The sequence below is a fragment of the Plectrocnemia conspersa genome, unplaced genomic scaffold (assembly GCF_051122295.1).
Source record: "Plectrocnemia conspersa isolate PC_06_02 unplaced genomic scaffold, ASM5112229v1 ptg000014l, whole genome shotgun sequence".
Classification (NCBI taxonomy): Eukaryota; Metazoa; Arthropoda; class Insecta; order Trichoptera; family Polycentropodidae; genus Plectrocnemia; species Plectrocnemia conspersa.
Window position 1 is genome coordinate 1315918 of NW_028277178.1, and position 22668 is coordinate 1338585.

The 22668-nt window shown below is 36.3% G+C and overlaps 4 protein-coding genes across 14 annotated transcripts in view; 3 read left to right on the forward strand and 1 right to left on the reverse strand.

Moving 5' to 3' along the window:
- Window positions 1-1449, forward strand: part of tweek (transmembrane protein KIAA1109 homolog tweek) — a 29796-nt gene extending 28347 nt beyond the window's left edge. For all 5 annotated transcript variants that reach the window (XM_088203343.1, XM_088203344.1, XM_088203345.1 and 2 more), the window contains exon 44: window positions 70-1449. In XM_088203343.1, coding sequence (XP_088059469.1) covers window positions 70-262 — 193 coding nt within the window. In that variant the 3' untranslated portion in view covers window positions 263-1449. The remainder of the gene's footprint in view (window positions 1-69) is intronic.
- A 1382-nt stretch (window positions 1450-2831) lies between these two features.
- On the reverse strand, window positions 2832-4667 carry LOC148225942 (growth hormone-inducible transmembrane protein-like). The gene is made up of 7 exons (XM_088204864.1): window positions 4632-4667; window positions 4286-4493; window positions 3986-4097; window positions 3728-3869; window positions 3483-3658; window positions 3127-3420; window positions 2832-3054 (listed from the first exon to the last, which is right to left on the reverse strand). The coding sequence occupies exons 2-7, from the start codon at window positions 4470-4472 to the stop codon at window positions 2970-2972; spliced, it is 996 nt and encodes a 331-aa protein (XP_088060990.1). The 5' UTR covers window positions 4473-4493; window positions 4632-4667; the 3' UTR covers window positions 2832-2969.
- A 2052-nt stretch (window positions 4668-6719) lies between these two features.
- Kap-alpha3 (karyopherin alpha3) lies at window positions 6720-8890 on the forward strand. Of its 2 annotated transcripts, none has more exons than XM_088204862.1 (2): window positions 6720-8277; window positions 8329-8890. In XM_088204862.1, exons 1-2 carry the CDS (start codon window positions 6793-6795, stop codon window positions 8434-8436), a joined length of 1593 nt encoding a protein of 530 aa, XP_088060988.1. In that variant the 5' UTR covers window positions 6720-6792; the 3' UTR covers window positions 8437-8890. The 2 variants fall into 2 exon arrangements, with proteins under 2 accessions (XP_088060988.1, XP_088060989.1); XM_088204863.1 differs by having other exon boundaries at window positions 8344-8890.
- Window positions 8891-14505: 5615 nt separating this feature from the next.
- Window positions 14506-21304, forward strand: dock (SH2/SH3 adaptor protein dock). 6 transcript variants are annotated; one of them, XM_088204260.1, is made up of 7 exons: window positions 14506-14592; window positions 15399-15829; window positions 18487-18750; window positions 18812-18902; window positions 19013-19209; window positions 19714-19888; window positions 19957-21304. In XM_088204260.1, exons 2-7 carry the CDS (start codon window positions 15522-15524, stop codon window positions 20164-20166), a joined length of 1245 nt encoding a protein of 414 aa, XP_088060386.1. In that variant the 5' UTR covers window positions 14506-14592; window positions 15399-15521; the 3' UTR covers window positions 20167-21304. The 6 variants fall into 6 exon arrangements, with proteins under 6 accessions (XP_088060386.1, XP_088060382.1, XP_088060385.1 ...); XM_088204256.1 differs by having other exon boundaries at window positions 14519-14592; window positions 18998-19209; XM_088204259.1 differs by having other exon boundaries at window positions 14519-14592; window positions 19001-19209.
- Window positions 21305-22668: the final 1364 nt, after the last annotated feature.

The following is a 22668-nucleotide window of genomic DNA, read 5'->3' on the forward strand; positions in this document are numbered from 1 at the left end:
TAAGATTTAATTTCTAATACAATTAATAGTTCAAGAACGATTATGAGACGTGCTATATTTCTTCATTAGGCTGCTATCTTGGGGCGGAAAATCAATAGAACCGTACGGAGTGGACTACATCCTTCAAAAGCTGGGCTTCAGCCACGCCCGGACGACCATTCCCAAATGGCTGCAGCGGGGCGCGCTAGACCCGCTGGATAAACTCTTGGCCATTATTCTTTTGAGACTCGCAGCTATAATACCGCAGAAGCAGCTACAATAATATTTTTTGAAGCAGATGTTTATTTTTTTATGCTAGAGATGACAGCAACTATTTTTTAATAACGATCGCTAGGATCGACCCTCTGTTGCTCCCCCTGCCCCCAAATTTTGTATATTATTTTTGTTACGATCAATCCTAAAGAGGAGGCTCAACGTCAGTCTCCATAATCGGCTAGTGAATTAAAATTTGTTAATGTTAATCGTGTTGACATAGATTATCGTAGATAATCATTAAATTAGTGAATATTCCCTTCTTTGATTGTTTGTACGGAGTGGGTCAAAATAATACGGATTAGGGCAAAGATAGTACTTTAATAATTATTTTATTATCAATATAATATATAATATACGAAGCAGTACACAAAAGTTTCCAGAATTTCACAGCACGACAATTTTACACTTTTTCCAAATATAAAATAGATTTATATGTAAAAAAATGTGTTTTAAAATTGCTTGTCGTTTATAATACATACAGACTAATTCTGGAAAATTTTGGGAACTCCCTCGTATTTCTAGTCATAGTACATTACTATTTAAATATGGTGAAGTTTTTGTATGCTCGAGCAATCGCCAAAAGTTAAACAATAGTAATTTTTGGCCCATCCTACAAATCGTTTTGATGAAAAATGCAATTTTGCTTCTATCGAACTTCTGTGATTTTCTAATGAAAGTGTTGAACAATAAGTGTATATTTAACTGTATTATTTATATTTATAAAGCAGTGTGATTCTTAAATATTAATTAAATATGGTTTTTATAATTATATAGATAGAGATACCAAAGTATTCTTTTTTATACATATGCGAATTTAAATGTATTATTTAACTAATATTGACAGATTTTTTAAAGTAATATTGAGTGTAGTACTAAAATAGATTTTTAATAGTTTCAATTGAATTTCATTTGTATATATATAAAATGTACATTTATTATGAATCGTCTTCAATCAACGATTTTATTACAATTTATTTCACTTTATAAGAATACTTTATTCGACAGACTCATATCTATCCATTTCTTATATTTATATTATGTAATATGTATACAAATTGCATCATAGACTTCTATAAAGTTCATTCCATGTTTTAAAAAAATCGTTTAGAATCAATTGATGCAAGATTCGATCTAGTTGAATTTAAAATTTTATGTATATTTAATCGAGTATATTAAAATAATTTAGAAGGTGAAGAATCTATTTTTATTCTTTAATGTTATACTGTTTCTCATAATGATGTACTTTTGATGTCAGAAAGTTTTGGTTTCGAGAAACCCCTTCCTTCCACCAGACGTTAGAGATACCATGGAGCTATACCGCGGCCTGGCAGTGAGACAGGATGTAAATACGCACCAACGAAGGCTTGAGCCCTCAAGCTCAACGCCTGGATGTTGCCTTTGGCACGTTTGACCTTCACTGAAAGCCGACGCCGGAGCTTTTTCTTGTCCTTTGTCGATCATCTCCCGTCACAGAACGCTCCATCTACAAATGGCCCGACGCCGGGGCTTCGCCCTTGCCACCGTGTTCTAGGTAAACATACAAAATATCCAGGGATGCTTTCCCAAAATTTTACCAGGGGGTTCGCATTCGCAGTGAATATTTTCTAACATTTTTTTTTAATATTAATATTCCCACTGAAATATTATTTGGCAGAGTAGCACACTAGCTGATGATTTTGTTAGAAATCATTTGAGAGTGGCTAGTTCGAGGCCTAGGAGGAAACTCCACCATATTCACCACTGCACGAGAAGTTTGGAAGCTAGGCGAAAAATGTGCGCACAGTCAGTGCGTGGTTACCAAAAACTAATGCCACCGTCTTCGTAGAGATCGTTTTTATCGACATAGAAAACTTACCAACGAAATTTGAATATTGGCGCCATAAATGACGAAATATGATAATATTTGAAAGAAACGGTTAAAAATCGAAAGAGTAGTAGAAAATCACTGATAATCATAAAAAACGAAAGTATTTTTTTTCTGATTAACGGGGGGTTCGCACGAACCGTAGCATTCACATCAAAAGGTTCGCGCAAGCCCCCTGAAAATATCCCATTATAAAGCGTCAAAAAAACAAAACTGCCTTACAAACTTTTTTATTTTATTTTTATAAACTCTTCCATTGTAACCCGACATCTCAAAGCAAGTTTTGAAAATGTCAAAATATTCTTAGCACACAAATTTAGTTTACAATATATTCCATTAAATGACATGGATTTTTCAAGCCAAATTCAAGGAGAGAAGCAAATGACCTCACCTGCTCGTCTGTTTAGAATTCACGGCAAAAGCAAGAAAATCGTGCCGTTGCAGTGGCAACATTTATATTAAGACTTTTAACAATATTACTACTTACAATAAGTTAGAATCGAACGAAGCATACTAAACCGAATTTTGGAGAGCGTAAAAAACAATTATCACTTCTTAGAAATCAAAAATCCACGTCAAAAGCAATAAAATCGTGCCGTCGCCGTCGCAGTGGGAATGCTCACTACCGAGAACTTTCATTAGGTCAAGCGTTAGTAGAATTGGAAGATGTTACTTCCAATGAATTTCTTCATACCATAGAAAACTTCGATAAAACTGTTAAACAACTATTTATTTAATAATACAATTTATGTTACAATTTTTACGGTACTGTACAAGCTAATCAAAAAATAATATTACTATCACTGTTGTAACAGTACTGTGATCACTTTAGGTTAAACTGTGAAGCTGTCTACTTCCTTCTACCTCCACCGCCGCTCAAGATAGTCGCAATTCGTACAAATATGTTAACAGTGTCTAAATAGATTGACATAGCCCTGAAAATACAAATAAAATTATTAATTGATAAAACACAAATGACATAAAAATAATGATAAAAATATACTAACGCATTGACTGGATCGTAAGGCTTATAACCGTACGTCGGATAATTTTCAGCATGGCTGATAATTTTCTGAGTATCGTATACTAATAATCCGCCGAATACAACTAAGCCTCCGTAGAGAGCGATTGAATAAAGTCCAGCTCCGAGGGCAGTCGTGGGCGGTAAGAACATGCCGGCAACGGAAGAAGCAAAAACGACTCCCAGACCCATGGCTAGAGGAGCTCCCATTTGTAAGAATTCACCAGACGGCGCGCAGACAGCTACGGTGCTCAATCCTCCTACAATACCGGCTGTATACCTATGGATAAGAGATTATTAAAAATAATTATTCGATTATGACGAATGATAATGTACACATACCAAGCAGCTTTTATCAGAATAGGTCCTCCCATGAAGCACATGGGAGCCAAAACAGCGCCGATGACGCCGGAGTGCAACAGCCAAGCCATTTGTTTATTTCCGAATCCGGGCTGGTAGTCGATGCTACGCATTACAGCTCCAGTTCCGATCATCAAAGCCAACGAACCGAGCATAGCCTTAAAACGTTAATTATAAATTTGATAAGATAATGAAAAGAAACTATTTACGTACAACACAATATTTACCATCCATCCGCTTCTCGTAACTAAATTCATTATCGTCGGAGATCGGAAAATAGCCATCGCGGAAGCAGCGCTCACAGCGATGGAACTTCCAAAATATATATAAGTGTCCTTGATGCGAGCCTTTACATGTTCAGGCCAAAAGCTAAAAAATATTAACAAAAGCTAAAAGATTTTATTATTTTACTGAAACTTTTAACCGAGTTATCGTTTGTTTGTAGCAAAAATAACATTCATAATTAAACGACGTCATATACTAACTGCGAAATTTCTAAAGTGCCAGGCTTGGAAGAAAGACCTATTCCGTAAAAACACAGAGCGCCCATGCCCACCACAGAAGCTCCGGCCACCGCTCCCTTTCCGATGCTGAATGCTAACGAAATATACATTCGGTTTAGTTTCAGTGCGATATAAAAGTGACCAGATTTTGAAAATATCAAACAAGAAGGAATTTTTGTAGAGGGCAAAATTGCTGTGTGAGCAAAATAATATATTTTTTGTTCAGAGGACGAAAGGAAGACATCTGGTCACGTTAACGTTATATGTAAAAAATATGTGCACCTCCATCGCCAGCTGGCGCCATAGCCCTCTGCCATAAGGTCGGTTTCTCCTTGATCAGTCGAGCTCTAATTCTACCGCCGGTGCCGGAGGCCGCACGAAGACCGCCCTCGCGCGCGCCCCAGAGCCCCACCGTCCTGGCGGCTCCCAGACCCTGGCACATGCCAGTTCCGCACAGCCGAGACAACATCGTTTAAATTCGTGCGCAATTCTGAAAAATGTTGTGCAATATTCTAATCATTGCGCATATTTAACACGACCTATTCTACAGTTGACTTATTACGAGGTTATAAGTTATTATAAGATAATCTATTCAGCGAAAATGTTAGAGAATGCCATGGAAACTCACCGAAACTTGCAAACGTTCGACGTATCGCAATAGAATGACGTTTAGTGTTGCTAGTATAAATAATTATCGATTTCAATTTTTACTCCAAAATTTTATTACTTTATGCATTTGACACAAAAATCGGAACTGGAACATTTTTAACCGGTACCCAATTTTTTTTAAATTAAACATCTGTTATCACACGATTTCAAATAACCAAAATTCTCCGTCTTTTTTTCTATTCTGCAAAAGCGATTTAGAGATTAGTTAAGCCCTTCCGGGCAACGATATTCGGTGCTTTCAAGAAATTAAAAGATTAAAATTCCGAAAGTATTGTTGGGGTCAAAACTAGGCGCCCCTTGGGTAACACTGGCGTGACGGTTTCTCTCTACTGATAACCCTCGGCGCATTCGAGCGCGTCGCGGGCTCGTGCCCCTTAATTGTATATTCACCATGTAAACAACTTTAAATAATTCAATAAAACACTACAGCAGCGGCTCAATCTGTATCTGATTGCCACCAGTCACCATCCCGTCGCCAAAGTATTGTTTGAAAATACAAATTTTATAATCGAATCTATGAATTACGATAAGCAAACAACATTTCGTGCCGGCATAGAAAAACCTCAACGAGTGTGAAAAACTATCATCGCAAAAACCTTTGTTTGACAAAAAAGCATTAAAATGTAATAATTATTATTTTACGGCGAGTTGCGTGAGATTGTTCAAAAGATACCTAATATTTCTTTGAATGATTTTTTGAAGTAAGTAATATAGTACAATACTCGACAAATTTAATACATTTTGGTTTGCCGAAAGATTAAAATAGCTGATTTTAGTAATTTAATACACGCTGTTTTCAAATATGTAAGTAATTTAAAAAAATTATCACCCTCCGTTTTTCCTGTAAAGTCATTTAAATTATTTTTTCAACTTTTTTAATCATTTTCTGCCAGGGGAATATTGTACGGAGGTGTGAATTTGTGTAATAATATTCCTAGGACAATCAGCAGAAGTAAAAATGTTCCGGGCTTCCTCAATGAAGTGAAGAAACACCTTTGTGCATTAGAAATTAAATTCTTTTTTTATGTGTATGTTTAGTGTATAAACAATTAGCTATATTAGATAAATTATATAAATTAGCTATATTAGCAAATTCGTACCAATTACTAAGTATCTTATTGTTATAGAGAGCCTTTGATCAGCAGAAATAGCCTGAAACATGTCGGTATCTTCTTTTTGAATATTTGGCCAGATTATCTCTAATAATGTGTCAAATGATCCTTGGTCCATTCGAATAATATTTTTCTAATCATCGAGCTTAGTTTCTTGTATAATCGTTTGCAAATTGTCATGAGTGAAGTGGTACCTTAATTTATACCAACGTCCAATTCTTTTAAACTATTTTCTGAATAGAAACCGCAAGAGTGATTGCAAGAAATGGCATATTTGTGTTCTAAGGAGTGAAATGTTCTAATCGATAATGAACGAAACGAAACGATAAAAAAAATATTATCAATTGGATCGATAAAGGTCGATTACGAAAAATTGATCGTTTGATCGATATTACCGTTTGTGTACGAGATAATGAATGATATTAATCAATAACAACGTTTGATTAATACCTATTAATATTGTTTAATTTTGTACATTCTCAAAAATTAGCGATAAATTTCGTAATTGTCGTATGTAACAAAAAAACAATTTTTGTAACAAAATTTGATTAAATTATTATTATTACAAAGTTATTCTGGATTTTTGTTACAATACTTTAAATCTGAAATGACTAGTTATAAATTAAAATGATCAGTCTCTCACCAGTTCAATACATACGTTGAAGGAGTCCCACTCCTTTTCCAGTGGTGATTTTGTCCGATTCAGAGTCTCTTCTTCTTTCGTGAGTTGTTATGCTAGATTTATAGATCAGCAGCGAGCACTTTTCCAAGACAAGTTTTCAGGTTGAAGAGAAATGGAAATATATTTTTGAGCGGTCGGTGAATCCTCAGCGAAAAGTCCCCCACTCACATCTTTAACTTTAAATTAAAATCATAGTCAATCTCAATTCGGATCATGGTCGTCGAGTGACAAAAGCGCGCGGTGCGGCAACACCGAGTCGGTGCGGCAAGGTCGGGCCGCGCGTGGCCGGCGGACGTACGTCGACGGCGACGGCGACGGCTGAGGCGATGGCGTCGGGCGACGGAGCGCGCACCCGGCTGGGGGCGTGGAAGAACAAGGCGCGCGACTCGGACGAGATGCGCAGGCGGCGCAACGAAGTGACGGTGGAGCTGCGCAAGAACAAGCGCGACGAGACGCTGCAGAAGCGACGCAACGTGTTCGACGCGGCGGCGACGGCGCCGGCGGACGACGACGACGCGGCGGCGGCCGCCCACCACCAGGGCCTGCAGAGCTGCAACCTGGTGCGGCTGGTGGAGGACGCGGCGCGCGTCGACGAGCCGCAAATGCAGCTGAACGCCGTGCAGGCCGCGCGCAAGATGCTCTCCTCGGACAAGAACCCGCCCATCGACGACCTGGTGAACGCGGGCGTGCTCCCCGTGCTCGTGGCCTGCCTCGCCGCCGCCGACAACCCCTCGCTGCAGTTCGAGGCCACGTGGGCGCTCACCAACATCGCCTCGGGCACGTCCATGCAGACGAACCGGGTGGTGCAGGCGGGCGCCGTGCCCCACTTCCTGGACCTGCTCATGTCGCCGCAGCAGAACGTGTGCGAGCAGGCCGTGTGGGCGCTGGGCAACATCATCGGCGACGGGCCCGCGCTCCGCGACTACGTCATCGAGCTGGGCGTCGTCGCCCCGCTCCTCTCGTTCGTGCGCCCCGAGATCCCCATCACCTTCTTGCGCAACATCACCTGGGTGATCGTGAACCTGTGCCGCAACAAGGACCCGCCGCCTCCGCGCGAGACCATCTGCCAGATCCTGCCCGCGCTCCTCCTGCTCATCAACCACCAGGACCAGAACATCCTCATCGACACCATCTGGGCCGTGAGCTACCTCACCGACGGCGGCAACGAGCAGATCCAGCTCGTCATCGACTGCGGCGTCGTGCCCAAGCTCATCCCGCTCCTCTCGCACAAAGACAACAAAGTGCAGACGGCCGCGCTCCGAGCCGTCGGCAACATCGTCACCGGCTCCGACGAGCAGACGCAGGCCGTGCTCGACTGCGGCGCTCTCGACCACTTCCCGGCCCTCCTCGAGCACCTCAAGGACAAGATCCGCAAAGAAGCCGTCTGGTTCCTGTCCAACATCACCGCCGGCAACCGCTCTCAGGTGCAAGCCGTCATCGACGCGGGCCTCCTGCCCAAGATCGTGCTCAACCTGACCCAGGGCGAGTTCCTGACCAAGAAGGAGGCGGCGTGGGCCGTCTCCAACCTCACCATAAGCGGCAACAAGGACCAGGTCTGGACGCTCATCAACGCCAACGTGCTCCCGCCCTTCTGCGAGCTGCTGGACTGTAAAGACTCGCAAGTGATCAGCGTCGTCCTCGACGGCATCAACAACATGATGAAGATGGCCGGCGGCGACTCCGAGGCCGTCGCCAGCGCCATCGAAGACTGCGGCGGCCTCGACAAGATCGAAGCGCTGCAGACGCATCCCAACGTCGACATATACAAACTGGCCTACGAGATCATCGAGCAGTACTTCGCCGACACCGAGGTAATTTCTCTCGCCTCCCCAAAGCCGTATTCCTATAATTTATAATCCAAGACGTTGCATTCGCAGGACGTCAACGTCATGGTCAACCCCAAGGACGGAGACGCCGGCTTCCAGTTCGATCCCAGCGCGGGCGCTCCGCAGCAAGGCTTCAACTTCTAGTGGCGGTCCGACGACGACGACGACGACGACAATTTTGCATATATATTATATTTTCACAAATGTAGATTTGATACCGCGACGCGACTACTGACTACTTTGCTTTACTTTTTCGGATCGTCGTTTACTTACGATCCGACTCAGGTCGGCGAGACAAAAATCGACATATATTTATCGAGGAAATATACTTGTATGTGATAAACTAGAAATATTTTTTAGGCTTAATAATCGGCGGTTTCGTTACGAACGCGCGCGCATATTCAAATTTCCTTTTAATCGTCTATTACTTGTATGTTTTTTTTTTTCATTCCGACTCGGATACTATAATTTATAACAGACAACTGGGTTTCCTCAAAATAAACACGAACTGAACTTTTATCCGTGTTTCTTTCCCGTGGAAGTCGACGAGTGAAAATATGTAATGTTGTATATTACTAATAAATTATCCTATATTAAATTTGAAATTTTAAGTCGACGTCCTAAAAACTAAAAATCTACTCGATGACCTCGTTCGCTAATAGAGTCGTCTTCGCTAACAATGTCGACTATCAATATGACAATTAAAACAAATTCAATTTCGTAATCTCTTGACCGGCCGCTTTCTTATTGCTATCAATATGACAATTCAAAATTTTATTTTAATTCATCCGTCATAAAGTGAACGAAACGATTCAGAGATAAGATGATCGATCCAACATCAAACTGACTTCGGACTGAATATCTAAGAATCAGTCATACGCGTATCATCAACAGTATAAACATTTAAATGCAGCTTTCATCTTCAGTAAACGTACAAATATTTATACATTGTTTTGAAATTAGTGACAGCAATCAAATAAATATTTCTTAATGACCCTGTAAATATAAACAAAATCAATTGATTGAAAAAAAGGATAATCAAGTTGAAGGAATACCCTTGAAATTATAGTCAAGGAAATATGAGGGTTACAACAATGGCACTTGGAAATCGACAGAATTGGATAATAGCCACGCAGTCTGAAAATCATCAATTACCACAAAGCTTCCAAACTCATTGTGCGTTTCAGATACTGTGCTTGCAACAGTGTGCATAAATTTGTACGTTTCGTCATTTCAACTGTATAAAACAAAAACATTATACTAAGGATATTTTTAATAATAAAAAAATATTTCTAAATATCAAACGACACTAAAAAAGTCATCTCGGAAATTTTTCTACATTTAAGGATGGTGCAGAAGATAAAATAAAAGTCACCTACATTTTTGTTCGAGGATGACAGGGTTTCCAAAAAGAAACTGTCTGGTCACTACTAAATTATTTAAAACGTTACATTATATATAAGAAGTTTATGTGTACAAAAGCATAGACATTTTAAATTCGCAATACTGGTTCATAACTATTTCATTTGTTTACAATTGTTGAAGTTATATAATAAAAGAAAACTAATAAATTATTTGTAACTTATTAAATTTAAGAAGAAATACATAAAATATTTACGAATTTAAAAAAAGTAAATATATATATACAGTCGGTTTCGGTTTTCGTCGATTTTTCCGCGAAATATTTGTCTCGGATTTCGTCGGCGTTAGTTTGCCAGTGTTAGTGTTTTTGTGCTTTTTTTTTATTGATTGCGAGTGTTAATATTATACATACTAAAACTACATGCCTCGTAATGTTAATACATACTACAAATAATTGCCTCCGTTTCGGATTTCAACGATTATTTTCGGACGGATAATTGACGAAAACCGAGGTACCACTGTATATCAGTGGCGTGCGGTGACTTATGAAACGAGGCATGCGTCAGAGGGAGGGGGGAACAAAAACTATATTTTTAAGTTTATTTTATTATTTTGATAAACATATGTATTTATTTTTTTGAGTATTCTTATATTGTCTCATTAATTTATCTAAAAGTTTTTTTTCGATTGATATTTATGCAAGAGCTGAAAACCTATTTTCACTTCGACTATTTCTAATGAATGTTTTTATTCTTTTCATTGTAAAAAACGATCTTTCTACAGAAGCACTTTTCACCGGTATGGTAAAAATTAATTTTATTTAATTTAATTCATCCGCCTAAAAATATCTTTTAGTTCATTTTTAATAATCACATTATTGATGCAATTTATAAGTACACTTTTCAACCACATAAAATTTAAAAAAAGTCCCAAACGAGCGTTAAAGAGATATTAAAAGTGGTTCTGGAAAATTATTTTCCTATTCCTTAAATTTAATCATGTTTAAAAGTGTCATCAATTTTAAATTATCAATAAACGATCGCTAGTATTCGTGGAATTTTTTCAAGTATTTTGAAATATCGAGCTTTATACATCAATTTCAGACCTTATTATCATCGTGATTTCTTTCTCTATATAACCCTTCAATCCAGACTTTGTCCCATAATAAGTAAAAAAAATCTTTTTTGTTATAAAAAATTCCATTTATTTTTTTATTTCACTTACAATAAGACATGTCGAATGTTTTTTTTTGCAAAATATCGGCAGAATTAAGTATGGGTGAAAATAGATAAGATAAAAATGAAATTCTAAATCTTGTAGATAGCTTCTGCATTAATCACAGCACTAGAATCCCATTGATCTTCATACTTAATTATTTGGTCAAACATTATTAATTCTCTTCTGAATTCACAATCCATCTTTCAAATCCTATTATTGTAATTCCATAATTTCACACATGCCCGGCTATTGGTATGGGAAGCCGGCAGCTCCCATTGCGAGACATGAAGGCTGGAAAAATAGACAGATTCAAAATATTAACCGCATGAAGCACGAGTAACGGTTGAAGTTATAGTGTGCATGCGCGACCAATTCAATTCTCGATAAGCAATTAGTTGACTACGCAAGACAGCCCGCCCGCGCTGCAGTTGGCTTTAGCCGCTCCCTTGATGTGGTTATTTATAGCCGATTTTCTGAGCTATTACGTTTCATAATTACGTAAATGATAAAAATATTTAATTTTAGAATATTTTTACAATCCCAAGGCATGCACCTTGGTGAGAGATGAAGACACGCGGACCGCATGCCTTATCTCTCACTCATACTGGATTTATTCAACACAATACTATAACTTTTTGAGATGTGAGGGCTGGCGTATTGCATCTCACTTAGCGACATTTCGACGTCTGATCATATTTTTAAAATATAGTGTAATATCGAAATGTAGATAATCTATGAAGCATTATGTGAGATCTGACGTCTGTCTGTACTTCTTCTTCCACTTATTTTCCCCTGAGAGATGAGTTGACTTAGTTTGTATTTTGGACTTGACCTAATGAAAGTTCTAAAACTATAATTAGTTTTAGAGCAGCATATAATTTTACTAGCGACTGTCAGTGCAATTATATTTTCGCTAGTAGAAATACATATCTACTTAAGAAATTGTATTTGGAATTCACTAGTGTAAATATAATAATTTGGAATTCACTAGTGAAAATATATATTCACTGTAACATTTATATATAGACCTCGCAGTGTATCTTACTCGCGCGATCAAACAAGAGAGAGAGAGAGAGGGGGCAAACAAACCGTTCCATGCGTATGTACATAAAGTATGACACTGCACGCACGCACAACAGAGTTTGTAAATAAATGATTATTAATTATTATTTTTAAATAATTATAAACGATAGCCTTTCTCGATAGGATTTGAAAAATATCGTAGCGCAAAAGGGTTAAAATAGTTTGAAAATTCTATATCCCAAATTCCAGAGGTGCCAAACTTAGACAAGAAATAAATCGTTTTAAGTCAGTGTTTACATACAATTTACTCAAAAAATGTGTTTTCCTTAACCCTTTTACCGCGGATGGGTTCTATAGAAGTCATCAAGAAAATCGCCAGAACTCACTGGGCACCTAAAGATGGCATAGACATTTGAGCCTGATAATATAGAATTATTTAGTATAATTTAAAGCTGTAAATCACTTGAATTTAAAAGCAATTTCCGAACAAAATTTCCCAAGATGGTCTTTGAACAAAAATTTTCGAAATTACCTTTTTAGCTCCCGTAAAAATTGTTCTTAAACAAAAACACGGCACTTAACCGTGCAACTTTGACATTTTGTTCAATATTTGCACATTTTTTTTCAACTGCATAAAATGAAAAACGCACACTCACCTCCAATAGAGATACACACTCGAACAACTAATAGTTACACTAATTTATATTTACTATGCATATTCTATTTTAAACGTTGATATTTTTTGTGTAATAAGCTTGAAAACATTTACCAACATGAAGTGGAATTTTACGCTGTCTACATATGAAGGGACTTAGCTTTATAATTTTAAGCTTTGCACGGACTCGATAATTACTTCTTACGCCTTACCTTATTGTTTTATCACTAGTAATTTTAAATTGTTCGCGATCTTTTAAAACGCCTGACAATCTTTCGTTGGGATCAATACTGGATGTCTTTATTGTGACAATAGTGGAAGGTGAAACTTGTGTGCTTGATGTGTCTGGTGTAACTATTTCAGTAAAGCCATGTCTTCAAGTTTCAACATATATTCGTGAAATCAAATTTTGATCGTTGTACATTTTTCTTATAAATTCGAAATGAATTTAAAATTACACGGTGAATGAGGAATAGAGCTACTTTTTTACTCCACTTTAGGGATTTTCTGAATGTAAAATTGTATGATAAATACTGATCTGCAAGATCAACCCCAATCATAAAATTATTGTAATCTGCGATGCATTTTTGCTTATTGGTAGGCATTTTCTATTAATTTTTCACTGTCCACTATTTCAGCCTTATGTATAGTATAAATCGTTTCAACGTCTTTTTTTTTGTTTGTTTTCTACAATTGTAATAATATTAAGTTGTCTCGGCCGCGTTTTGAGACAAAATAACCGGTATGCAATGTATTAAAAGCAATTTTTACCAAGGGGATGATTAGAGGTGGAGCTATACCCTAATACGGCCTGCTTCATCTATTCGATTACGCTTCCTGGAAGGACCGTCATCTTTCGAACATAATGCTAAACTAGGGTTTTTTGTTTGGTTATTTTGGGAGCGATTCATTATAGTCTCGATCGATTCGGCGTAGTTCCGCTCGGTGCGAGTTCAGCTTAACTTTCGTTATTATGAGTCGGAAGCGAAGTTATAGTTCCGTTGTTAAGTTCCGGTCAGGACCGTACCGTGGGGGGCAGAGGAAGCCATATGTCCCCGAACACAAGCCTAATGGGGCGCCAAAATGCAATTGTAACAGGTCCGGCTTGAATATTCTATACTTAATATTACGGCATATTTTTTTAATATTGAAATTAGTAATTACTATTACACAGGTTCCTAACATTTTTTAATCGTGAGTATATCCCATTTTTTTTAAGTCACAGCACATTTTTTAATATAAATCATACTTTGACCCCCCCCCCCTCTATACATTTCATGTTTTGCGAAAATAATTTAACGTAAAAGTATTAAATCTATAAAATGTGCATATGTAGAAAATATAATTTTTGCTATACGTGCCGCCCGGGTCTACATTGGGTCCACGCCGCCAGAAGCATGCCACGTACCGATTTTCGCTCACCATACGTCACGACTTTGTTACCATTGTGCCTTCAGCATTTTATTATTTTTTAACCCAGCTCCCCGACCTTATCGTGTGTATAGCAGCAACGCCAAGGCCTCCTTTTTCTCTTCCTAGTTGAAATTCGTAATTAAAAATTGCTAGGGGTAGTACTGTTGAGCCCATTTATATATGTATTTATTTAGATTTATCATGACCAAAACTTGACGACACTCTGTTAACACTGTGGCGTGAGGGACACATTCTCTTTGACAGGCAAATTTAGCGGTCTCGCACAGCTCCACCGTTCACTAAACCTAATTTATTCTAACATGTGACTTCGACTATGTGCAATAAAATACTACTGCCATCCGTCTCCAAACAATTATAATTATTATTCGTGGAAAACTCTCAATCAATAACAGATTTGTAGAAAAATATAACAGAATAATTTCGATGCCTTCCGAGATGGCCTTTTTAATTTTAGTGTTCTAGTAGTATAAAGTTTTGATATATAAAAATTGTTGGAATTGATTAGTTGGCGAAAAGGTTTCGCACATGGCCGCCGTTTGGCCTTAAGTGCGGTAGTGCGGCGCCGCCGGCCACAGGCCAGACGCCCGCTCGCCGATTGCCTCGCCCCGGTGCGTCTCCGCCCCGTTTTACGCGTCGATATATCCGCAATCGAGCGGCCGCGAGCAGCTCGTCTTTGATTAATCCCCGTTTTATCCGTCGGCCGACGTTTTAGAAGTGCGCTTTCGCTCGGGCGACGGTCCATCTTTTGGCTTATCTGTTCGTTCGCTTTCGTCCAATTTACTATCAAATTTATATCCATTATCTCGACCTAGAGACCCAGCGTTTTTAATAAAAGTTGTGTAATTATTTTATAACGCCCCGCAATATCCGTCGGCTGTCAAAAAAGTGACATACATTTGTCGTCGTCAACCTTGCGCGAAATTGTGAAATGTTCTTTGTTGTTGTATTTTTAGAAGGATAATCAATTCGATTTCCTTGTGTGTGTGTTCAATTTGAACGTAAAATTGTGGTCTTAACGCTACGAATAGTGTCCATCGCTTTAAAATACTTAATATTTTAATTTTTGGTCTAAACTACCTATAGTTTGCTCTTTAAATATATTGTTGAAAATTTAAATGTTGAAAATAAAATTTAATTATATTATTTTTGTTACAACTTTTCAATAAATATTTATCAATAACGATTCTCTTATTTGTATATGTGGAGTAATTTTCAACAATATTATAAAATGGTGCTGAAGCAACTAGTTTATCGTCTTTTCTCTTATTTATCGAGTCAATAGTGTTGTTATTGCTCTAACGCTAAAATAAATAATTTATTGCTCATTTCTGTTTATAAATTTTATAAAATACTTTTATTCTGACCATTTATAATTAATATTTTATTACTTATTAATAATAATATGATTTTTCAGATAGATTCGGCACACTGTAGAAAGATACACTTTGGCCGTTCTTCCAGTTCTTCCTTCTTCTTTTGTGCGCTGCTTCTGTTGGTTTGAGGGGAAAGTGACGTCAGAGCCCGTTTCAGTGGTGTCATGTTGGAGACGCGGTCTCTGCGTAACATTCCTGATTCAAATTGGACAAACAAACCGCTTCCCGCACCCCACGCTTCCCTCATGGCTAACATGCGGCACGGCAAGGCCAACCAGGAGGACGGCTGCTATGTCGTCGCCAAGTACGACTATGCGGCGCAGGGCAGCCAGGAGTTGGACCTGCGGAAAAACGAACGGTACTTGCTGGTCGACGACTCCAAACACTGGTGGAGGGTGCAGAACTCGCGCAACCAATCCGGATACGTACCTAGCAATTACGTCAAGAAGGAGAAGCCTTCGTTGTTCGATAGGTAAATTTCCTTTTTTTTTTCAACTATTAACCAATTGTAAAATTGACAGACTTTAATACGTTATAATTTATTCATATATACTAATTGAGGTAGATCTTTTGAGTACAAAATGTTGATGACTAAATTATATGATATGACTCGAAAATCTCTCTCTTAACGCATTGAATACCGTGTGCACAAATTTGTGCATTTCATCATTTCAACTTTATTTTAATGTATTTATTTAGCACTTGAACCAAAGATATTACAAATGTAATATTAACTAAAATAGTTTAAAAAACATCTCTTCATTTTCACAAGCGAGTTGACGACATTTCATTATTTTACAGGGGAGGGAGGGCAAAAGCAGAAGACATATATTTTTAACATGTATTTGGCCAAATTCAAGGGGGTTTAGAATCCACATTAAAAACAATAAATCGTCTGCCGCAGTGGAAACGCTAGATTCTATAGCGTTCATATAGAGACTTAATATTAATTTTTGCTGTTCAAATCCAAACCTAACACAATTAAAGATGTAAAACTAATTATAGACTTAGAACTTTTATTAGTTCAAGTCCGAAATACAAACTAACCCAACCCAACTCAACTCTCAGGAGAAAATAAGCGGAAGGAATGCAGACAGATGTTACGTCTCGCATATTTCACTTCGATATTACACTATGTTTTAAAAATATGATAGCTATATTTACCGATATTACTATGGACTTCTGATATGAGAGTATTGGTCAAAGTGTATTCAAACCGAATTTTGGTCAATAGGAGGGCGCAAAAACAATTCTGATTTCTCAAAAGTCAAAAATTCACATCAAAATCAATAAAATCGTGTTATGATGGCACGATTTTATTCCTTTTGATGTGTATTTTTGATATTCTGATAAGGGATAATTGTTTTTTGCGTTCACCTATTGGTTAAAATTCGGTTTAGATATGCTTCGTTTGATTATAACCTATTGTAAATCGTAATATTGTTAAAAAAAGTGGATTCTTGGAAACCTTTGGAATTTTGGTTAGAAAAATGTCTAATGAAATACTATGAATTCGAATATTAAAAAAACGACTACAGACTGACTGACCCAACTTTTGCTCCGTGGGAAAGCTTGGTAACGAGCGTTCCCACTGCGACGCCAATGGCACGATTTTATTGCTTTTGACGTGAATTTTTCACTTCTGAGAAGGGATAATTGTTTTTTGCGCTCTCGTATTGGTCAAAATTTGGCTTAGATATGCTTCATTTGATTCTTAGGTTGATTCCTAGTTCTTTTCTAAGTGACGCCTTATGGCGTGAACAGCTCATAAAGTGTTAAAGAATGCTTTTTTGTCAATATTATGCTTAGATTCAGATTAAAAAATGGTTTATTCAAGCAATTTTTTATAAATCTGTGGAACAAAAAGTTGTTCTGCAATTCTTTATATTTAAAATATAACTTATTGGTTCACTCCGTAAAGTTTTTGAGAGGCACTCGTTTTAGATTAATCTAGCAGTAGTCGACCCAATTGCTGTTTATTTGCTTAACTAGAACTGAATGACTAGTGATGCAGATATACAGTCATTTTTAAAATTGGTACTTTATTCGTTATTCTGTTGTGGTTTATAGATATGCTTCAGTGGGAATATAAATACTTGTTATCTTCTATTAATAACTTTTATTATATTTTTTAGCCTGAAACTTATGATCAATATTACTAAACTAAGGCAATAAAGAGAAAAACTCATGCTTTTTTATTTTTATATTATATATAGAAGTTTGTTCCCTAATGACTGAAATCACTTGTTCGGATGCATATCAGTTATCACATTAATTGTTTGCGTTCTTTTTTCTTACATTTGTAAAAATGTATAACTTTTTATAAATTAGCGATAATTTCACTATTCTTTTTGTGTTTGTTGACAGTAGTAGTATCAATGGTGCTTTATATTTAGTAATGGGATATTTTTTGTTTCGATATTTTCAACCCAAATCAACAATGGCAATGGAGATAAAATAATCTCAGTTAAGCTATATTATGCTTTATGAGTTTCAACTTACTCATGATGCGACAATAGCAGTTAAAAACATTTGTATTGCAATGGGTAGGGATGCCATTAAATTTATAAAGTTTCAAATGTGGTTCTAAAAATTTCCTTGGGAGTTGCTAGTGAGAATATTAGGGCTGCCGTCAAAGCAGATCTGAGATTAACGATTCAGAAGCTAGCACAAAAGCTCAACATGTCGTTCTAAATTTATGATCATGCAGTAATGATTTTAGTTAACGATGAGAAATTTTTCATATGGGTAGAAAACTGATAGGTCCACGGGCCGCTATTTGTTTGAATAACAATCTGGTTTGTTGTTTGAATGAATCATATTTATTTATAATTTAATTTTTTACAATTATATAATAATCTTGCTTTTCATTTAAAATAATCATTTTCATTCATAAAATAATGTATTCAACAGGAGCTGTCAACATTTGATATTTTGACTTTAAATTTTATGTAAAACAGTCATACATTATATTTACGCAGTTCCAAGAATCAGTCATTTAATCAAATTTTAATGTATCTGATTTAACACTTGAATCGTAATGAATTATGTATTTTTATTTAAATCTGTAGTATATATTCATAAGTTTTACTGGAAACATCTTTGTTTATCTATTGTTTTTTTTTGTAGCATTAAAAAGAAGGTGAAAAAAGGATCTGGCTCCAAAACCCTCCCGATGAGTGGTTCGCCGACTCGCGGTGGAGGTTCTCCGGGCGGCGGTGCCCGACGACCTCCGCCGGATCCTTCAGAGGCAATCGGCACCGCTATAGTAAAATACAATTACCAAGCTCAGCAGTCGGACGAGCTTTCGCTCACGAAAGGAACGCGTATTTTGATCTTAGAAAAAAGCAACGACGGATGGTGGCGCGGGCAATCCCAGGGACAAGCCGGATGGTTAGTGTTTCATTATAATACTTCTCAATTACGTAGTATTTCATCAAAATTTCTATTTCAGGTTTCCATCTAATTACACCAGCGAAGAAGGAGACGTCGACGATTCGACCGTGCACACGTACGCAATGGCTGAGAACGTCCTCGATATAGTTGTAAGTTTATAAACCTAATGTATTTTTTGTAGTGCATTTAAATTACGGTGTATCAGAATAACCAAACCCTTGATTTGGGGATGGCACTCTCTAAGAAGACAATTTTTGAGTTGCAGGTAGCTTTGTATTCATTCTCGGCTAGCAATGAACAGGAGTTATCGTTCGAGAAAGGCGATCGTCTGGAGATCGTCGAAAGGCCGGCCGCCGATCCTGAATGGTACCGCGCTCGCAACGGTCAAGGACACGTCGGATTGGTGCCGCGCAATTACTTGCAAGAGCTATCTGAATATTTAACGCAGCCTTACAAGTAAAGAAAATATTATAAACTAGTTTTCATATTACCGTGTCATCTGCATAAAATATCTAAAACTACTTTTCAGTATTTTTGCAATTAAGAAAAATTTACATGTTAATCATATGCTATTTTGAGCTGCCAAGTAGCCACCTCAAATCATAAAAGAGTTGAACTTGATCTTCGATTTGACTCTTGAGATCCCAGCGACATTCATATTTCAAACTATTGTGATTTAATCAAAATTTAACAAAAAAATCTTCATTGTTGGTATGGAGAAATAATCTCAATTCATTCATTCTTTTCTTAAACCAACAAAGGCTGATTAGAATTTCTACAAAATTCCACTAAAAAAAAATTATAGAGCTCAAAACTCAGGATTCTAATTTTATATAATAAATAATCAAACATAAAATTGTACGTATAAAAGAGTATTTCGTCAAAGCAAAAGTTTAACAGTGAAATTAATAATACTCATTAGTATCAAACGATATTTAATTTTTTATTTTATAATTTTAGCGAGGGCAGCGGTAGCGGCGATGCCATGTCTCGTTCAACCGCCACTCTCTCCAGCGCGACGAACTTGCAAGGCAAACCGTGGTATTACGGTCCCATATCTCGTACGCAATGCGATAACTTATTAAATCAACACGGCCACGACGGCGACTTCCTAATTAGAGATAGCGAAACCAATGTTTGTAGACTGCAGCTTCTCAATATCGAATTGTCGTTCAGATTTTTCACAATATGTTTTATTTTCAGATGGGCGATTATTCCGTGTCGCTGAAGGCGCCCGGCCGTAATAAGCACTTTCGCGTCCACGTCGAAGGGTCCCTATACTGCATCGGCCAGAGAAAATTCCACACTCTGGAGCAGCTGGTGGCCCACTACCAACGCGCTCCCATCTACACCAACAACAAAGGCGAAAAGCTGTATTTGGTCAGACCGCTCCCGAATACCAACGCATGTTGAAGGTTTTTGACGTGAGCGCGATCGTCAATAAAATGTACATTATTGATGTAGGCATATGAATATACTAAATATTTCAATTTCATTTTTGGAAATTGTGTTTTGCTCGATTGTTTGCATTTTGACCCTATTTTGCCAAACACTCGATGTTTTTATTAAATCACTTTGCATCATCATTAATGGCATCAGAATCTTTTAATAAAACAATTTTTTTACTCGCTCCCTCTAAATTATCACTTCTATTATTTATTTTAAAATAAATGCTCATTTATGTTTGCACATGATAATAAATTTGCCAGTTTATACGATTGTTGGTTGTGTTAGGATTTTGTTGCATGTTTTATTTTAAATTATGAAAAGGATTTTTCGGGACAGAGCCCCGTTGTGCATTAAAGTGATTCGCCTAAAATGAGAATGAAGAAGATGAACCTTTTTTTAAATATATACACATATACGTATATATATATACTTGATTTTATTTAGTCACAATGATGATGGCACCGAGTGAATGTGATGAAGATAACGAAAAATAATCATAATTTATTTTGTTAGATTTAAGCTTTTTGAATTATATTAATTTTTTAATATTTCAAATAAAAAATACGATGATGCTAGGTATTCTATATACATATACATATAAAAAATAAAAACATATTTTTAAACGTGTGTGAGTCGTGGTTGCTAATATTATCTAATAATATTGTGTGATATAATCAAATATTTATTATTTATATATAAAACATATTAGGTATATGTTGTATTTTAATATTTTTGCAGTGTTTTTTATATTATTTTACAGCTATTTTATGTATATATAATGAAATCTGTTCTGTTTGATTGTTACCACGTGATTTGCGGTTCGGCACTTAATTTTTACTAATAGTTTCAGGGTATTTAAAGATCTCGATCTTTTTCTACTCGAGTGCCACTCCGATTAAAAATAATAACCGTATTAACTCATAATCGTATCCAGATATTCCAGGAAACGATTGCATTTAATTTTTTTTGTTATTACTTATAAGCAGCATTTCGCTCATAATTTTGTGTGCAAGTATTTTATCGATTAAAACAGATCTGACTGATATTTGTAAAGTAGTAATATTTTTTTTATTATGTAAAATAAATTTATGTTACTTTTCTATGATTTGTGTTGCTTTTCCCCACATTAACCTTATTGATATGATAAATGATGGATGAATACCGAATAAGCATGGATTTTATTAATAAACAAGCTTTTATAATTAAAAAAATATAATATGCCTACATCAATATTTAATAGGTAGATAAAAAAATATCGTGTCCATATTCAGTCCAAATTGAAGAAATTTTTGTGGACGTCTTCGGAATCCTCGAATCGGTTTTGTCACTGTATATATTCAGAATGAGTCGTTATGCCAAATAGGAGTGACAGTCTTAGACTGTTGTGAGAAAATTTGTAAAGAGCGTCGTTACTATATAGAAGAAAAAATGTCACAAACCAAAGAGCTTTTTTTTCTGTTTAGTTTTGAAGCGTATCTTTAAAAACGGTCCATATTGGATTTCATACTTTTCACAGACCGTCTCTTCGCATGTATTGTTATTGTATACTCGAAACGTTAACGCCAAAAATATCAATCGTAAGACTAGCGAATGTACGTTTAGTTTTCATACACGTTTTCTATAACACGCGTAAATTAAATGAGATTATAATTGAATCAAAGTCATAGTAAAATGTAAATATCTAGATTTCACAATGAAAACTATTTAGAAACGTATCAAAGATTTGTGCGTGATCAATTTTTAAACATAATTCCATATGTAATATTTTAGTTTTAATTTGATTTGTTTTGCGTATGAGAAGTGCCGGAAAGAAATCAATTTTTAATTTGTTTCTTATGGCAATACATTATTTACCCCTGAAACAAATACCTTACAACCAATTAAAAATGTATACGATTCTTTCTTAAATGTTCACAGAAATTACAATGATTGTGTAAACACGTTAATGCTGCCAGTGACACCAGTCGATTGAAGCTATATTACAAACAATTTACAATAAAATAATAACAGTTGTTTGTTTATCATAAACATGAGATTCATTGTGTATTTTATATATGAATGGCATTAAATTTCTTTTCGGTACTTTTAATATCTTAAGCTATTATGAGTCGATTATTTCAGTCTTAAATATCTTTATTATGACTAGTATTAATAATATTAAAATAAAATATATATATAGAGAGTGTTTGATAATCGGTAAAGTGTATGTTGACGCAGCTCTGTACTAGTTTATAGTAAAAAGACATTGCAAAGAGTGACACATGTGGGATGCTTTATTGAAAGGGAACTGTGATAACAATAATGTAAAATTAAAATAAATTCGATAAAAAAAAGGGTTAAAAAAATACGAGATGGTGTGTCATCCGAAGGTTGAGGATCAATGCCGATTGAAAACTTTTTTATACGTTTTATATATGAAGCCGATTTTTTATATTGTATTAATCAGAATTTTTTTTTAATTTAAAA

Bases quoted from the DNA above. Each gene is read 5' to 3' on its own strand.
- LOC148225942 (XM_088204864.1), bottom strand. From the start codon at position 4,472: ATGTTGTCTCGGCTGTGCGGAACTGGCATGTGCCAGGGTCTGGGAGCC. The intron at 4,098-4,285 runs GTGCACATATTT...ATATTTCGTTAG, and splicing joins GGCGCCAGCTGGCGATGGAG to CATTCAGCATCGGAAAGGGA. The intron at 3,421-3,482 runs GTATGTGTACAT...TCTTATCCATAG, and splicing joins ATTCTGATAAAAGCTGCTTG to GTATACAGCCGGTATTGTAG.
- Kap-alpha3 (XM_088204862.1), top strand. From the start codon at position 6,793: ATGGCGTCGGGCGACGGAGCGCGCACCCGGCTGGGGGCGTGGAAGAAC. The intron at 8,278-8,328 runs GTAATTTCTCTC...TTATAATCCAAG, and splicing joins AGTACTTCGCCGACACCGAG to ACGTTGCATTCGCAGGACGT.
- dock (XM_088204256.1), top strand. From the start codon at position 15,522: ATGTTGGAGACGCGGTCTCTGCGTAACATTCCTGATTCAAATTGGACA. The intron at 18,751-18,811 runs GTTAGTGTTTCA...TTTCTATTTCAG, and splicing joins TCCCAGGGACAAGCCGGATG to GTTTCCATCTAATTACACCA. The intron at 19,210-19,713 runs GTAAAGAAAATA...TTATAATTTTAG, and splicing joins TATTTAACGCAGCCTTACAA to CGAGGGCAGCGGTAGCGGCG.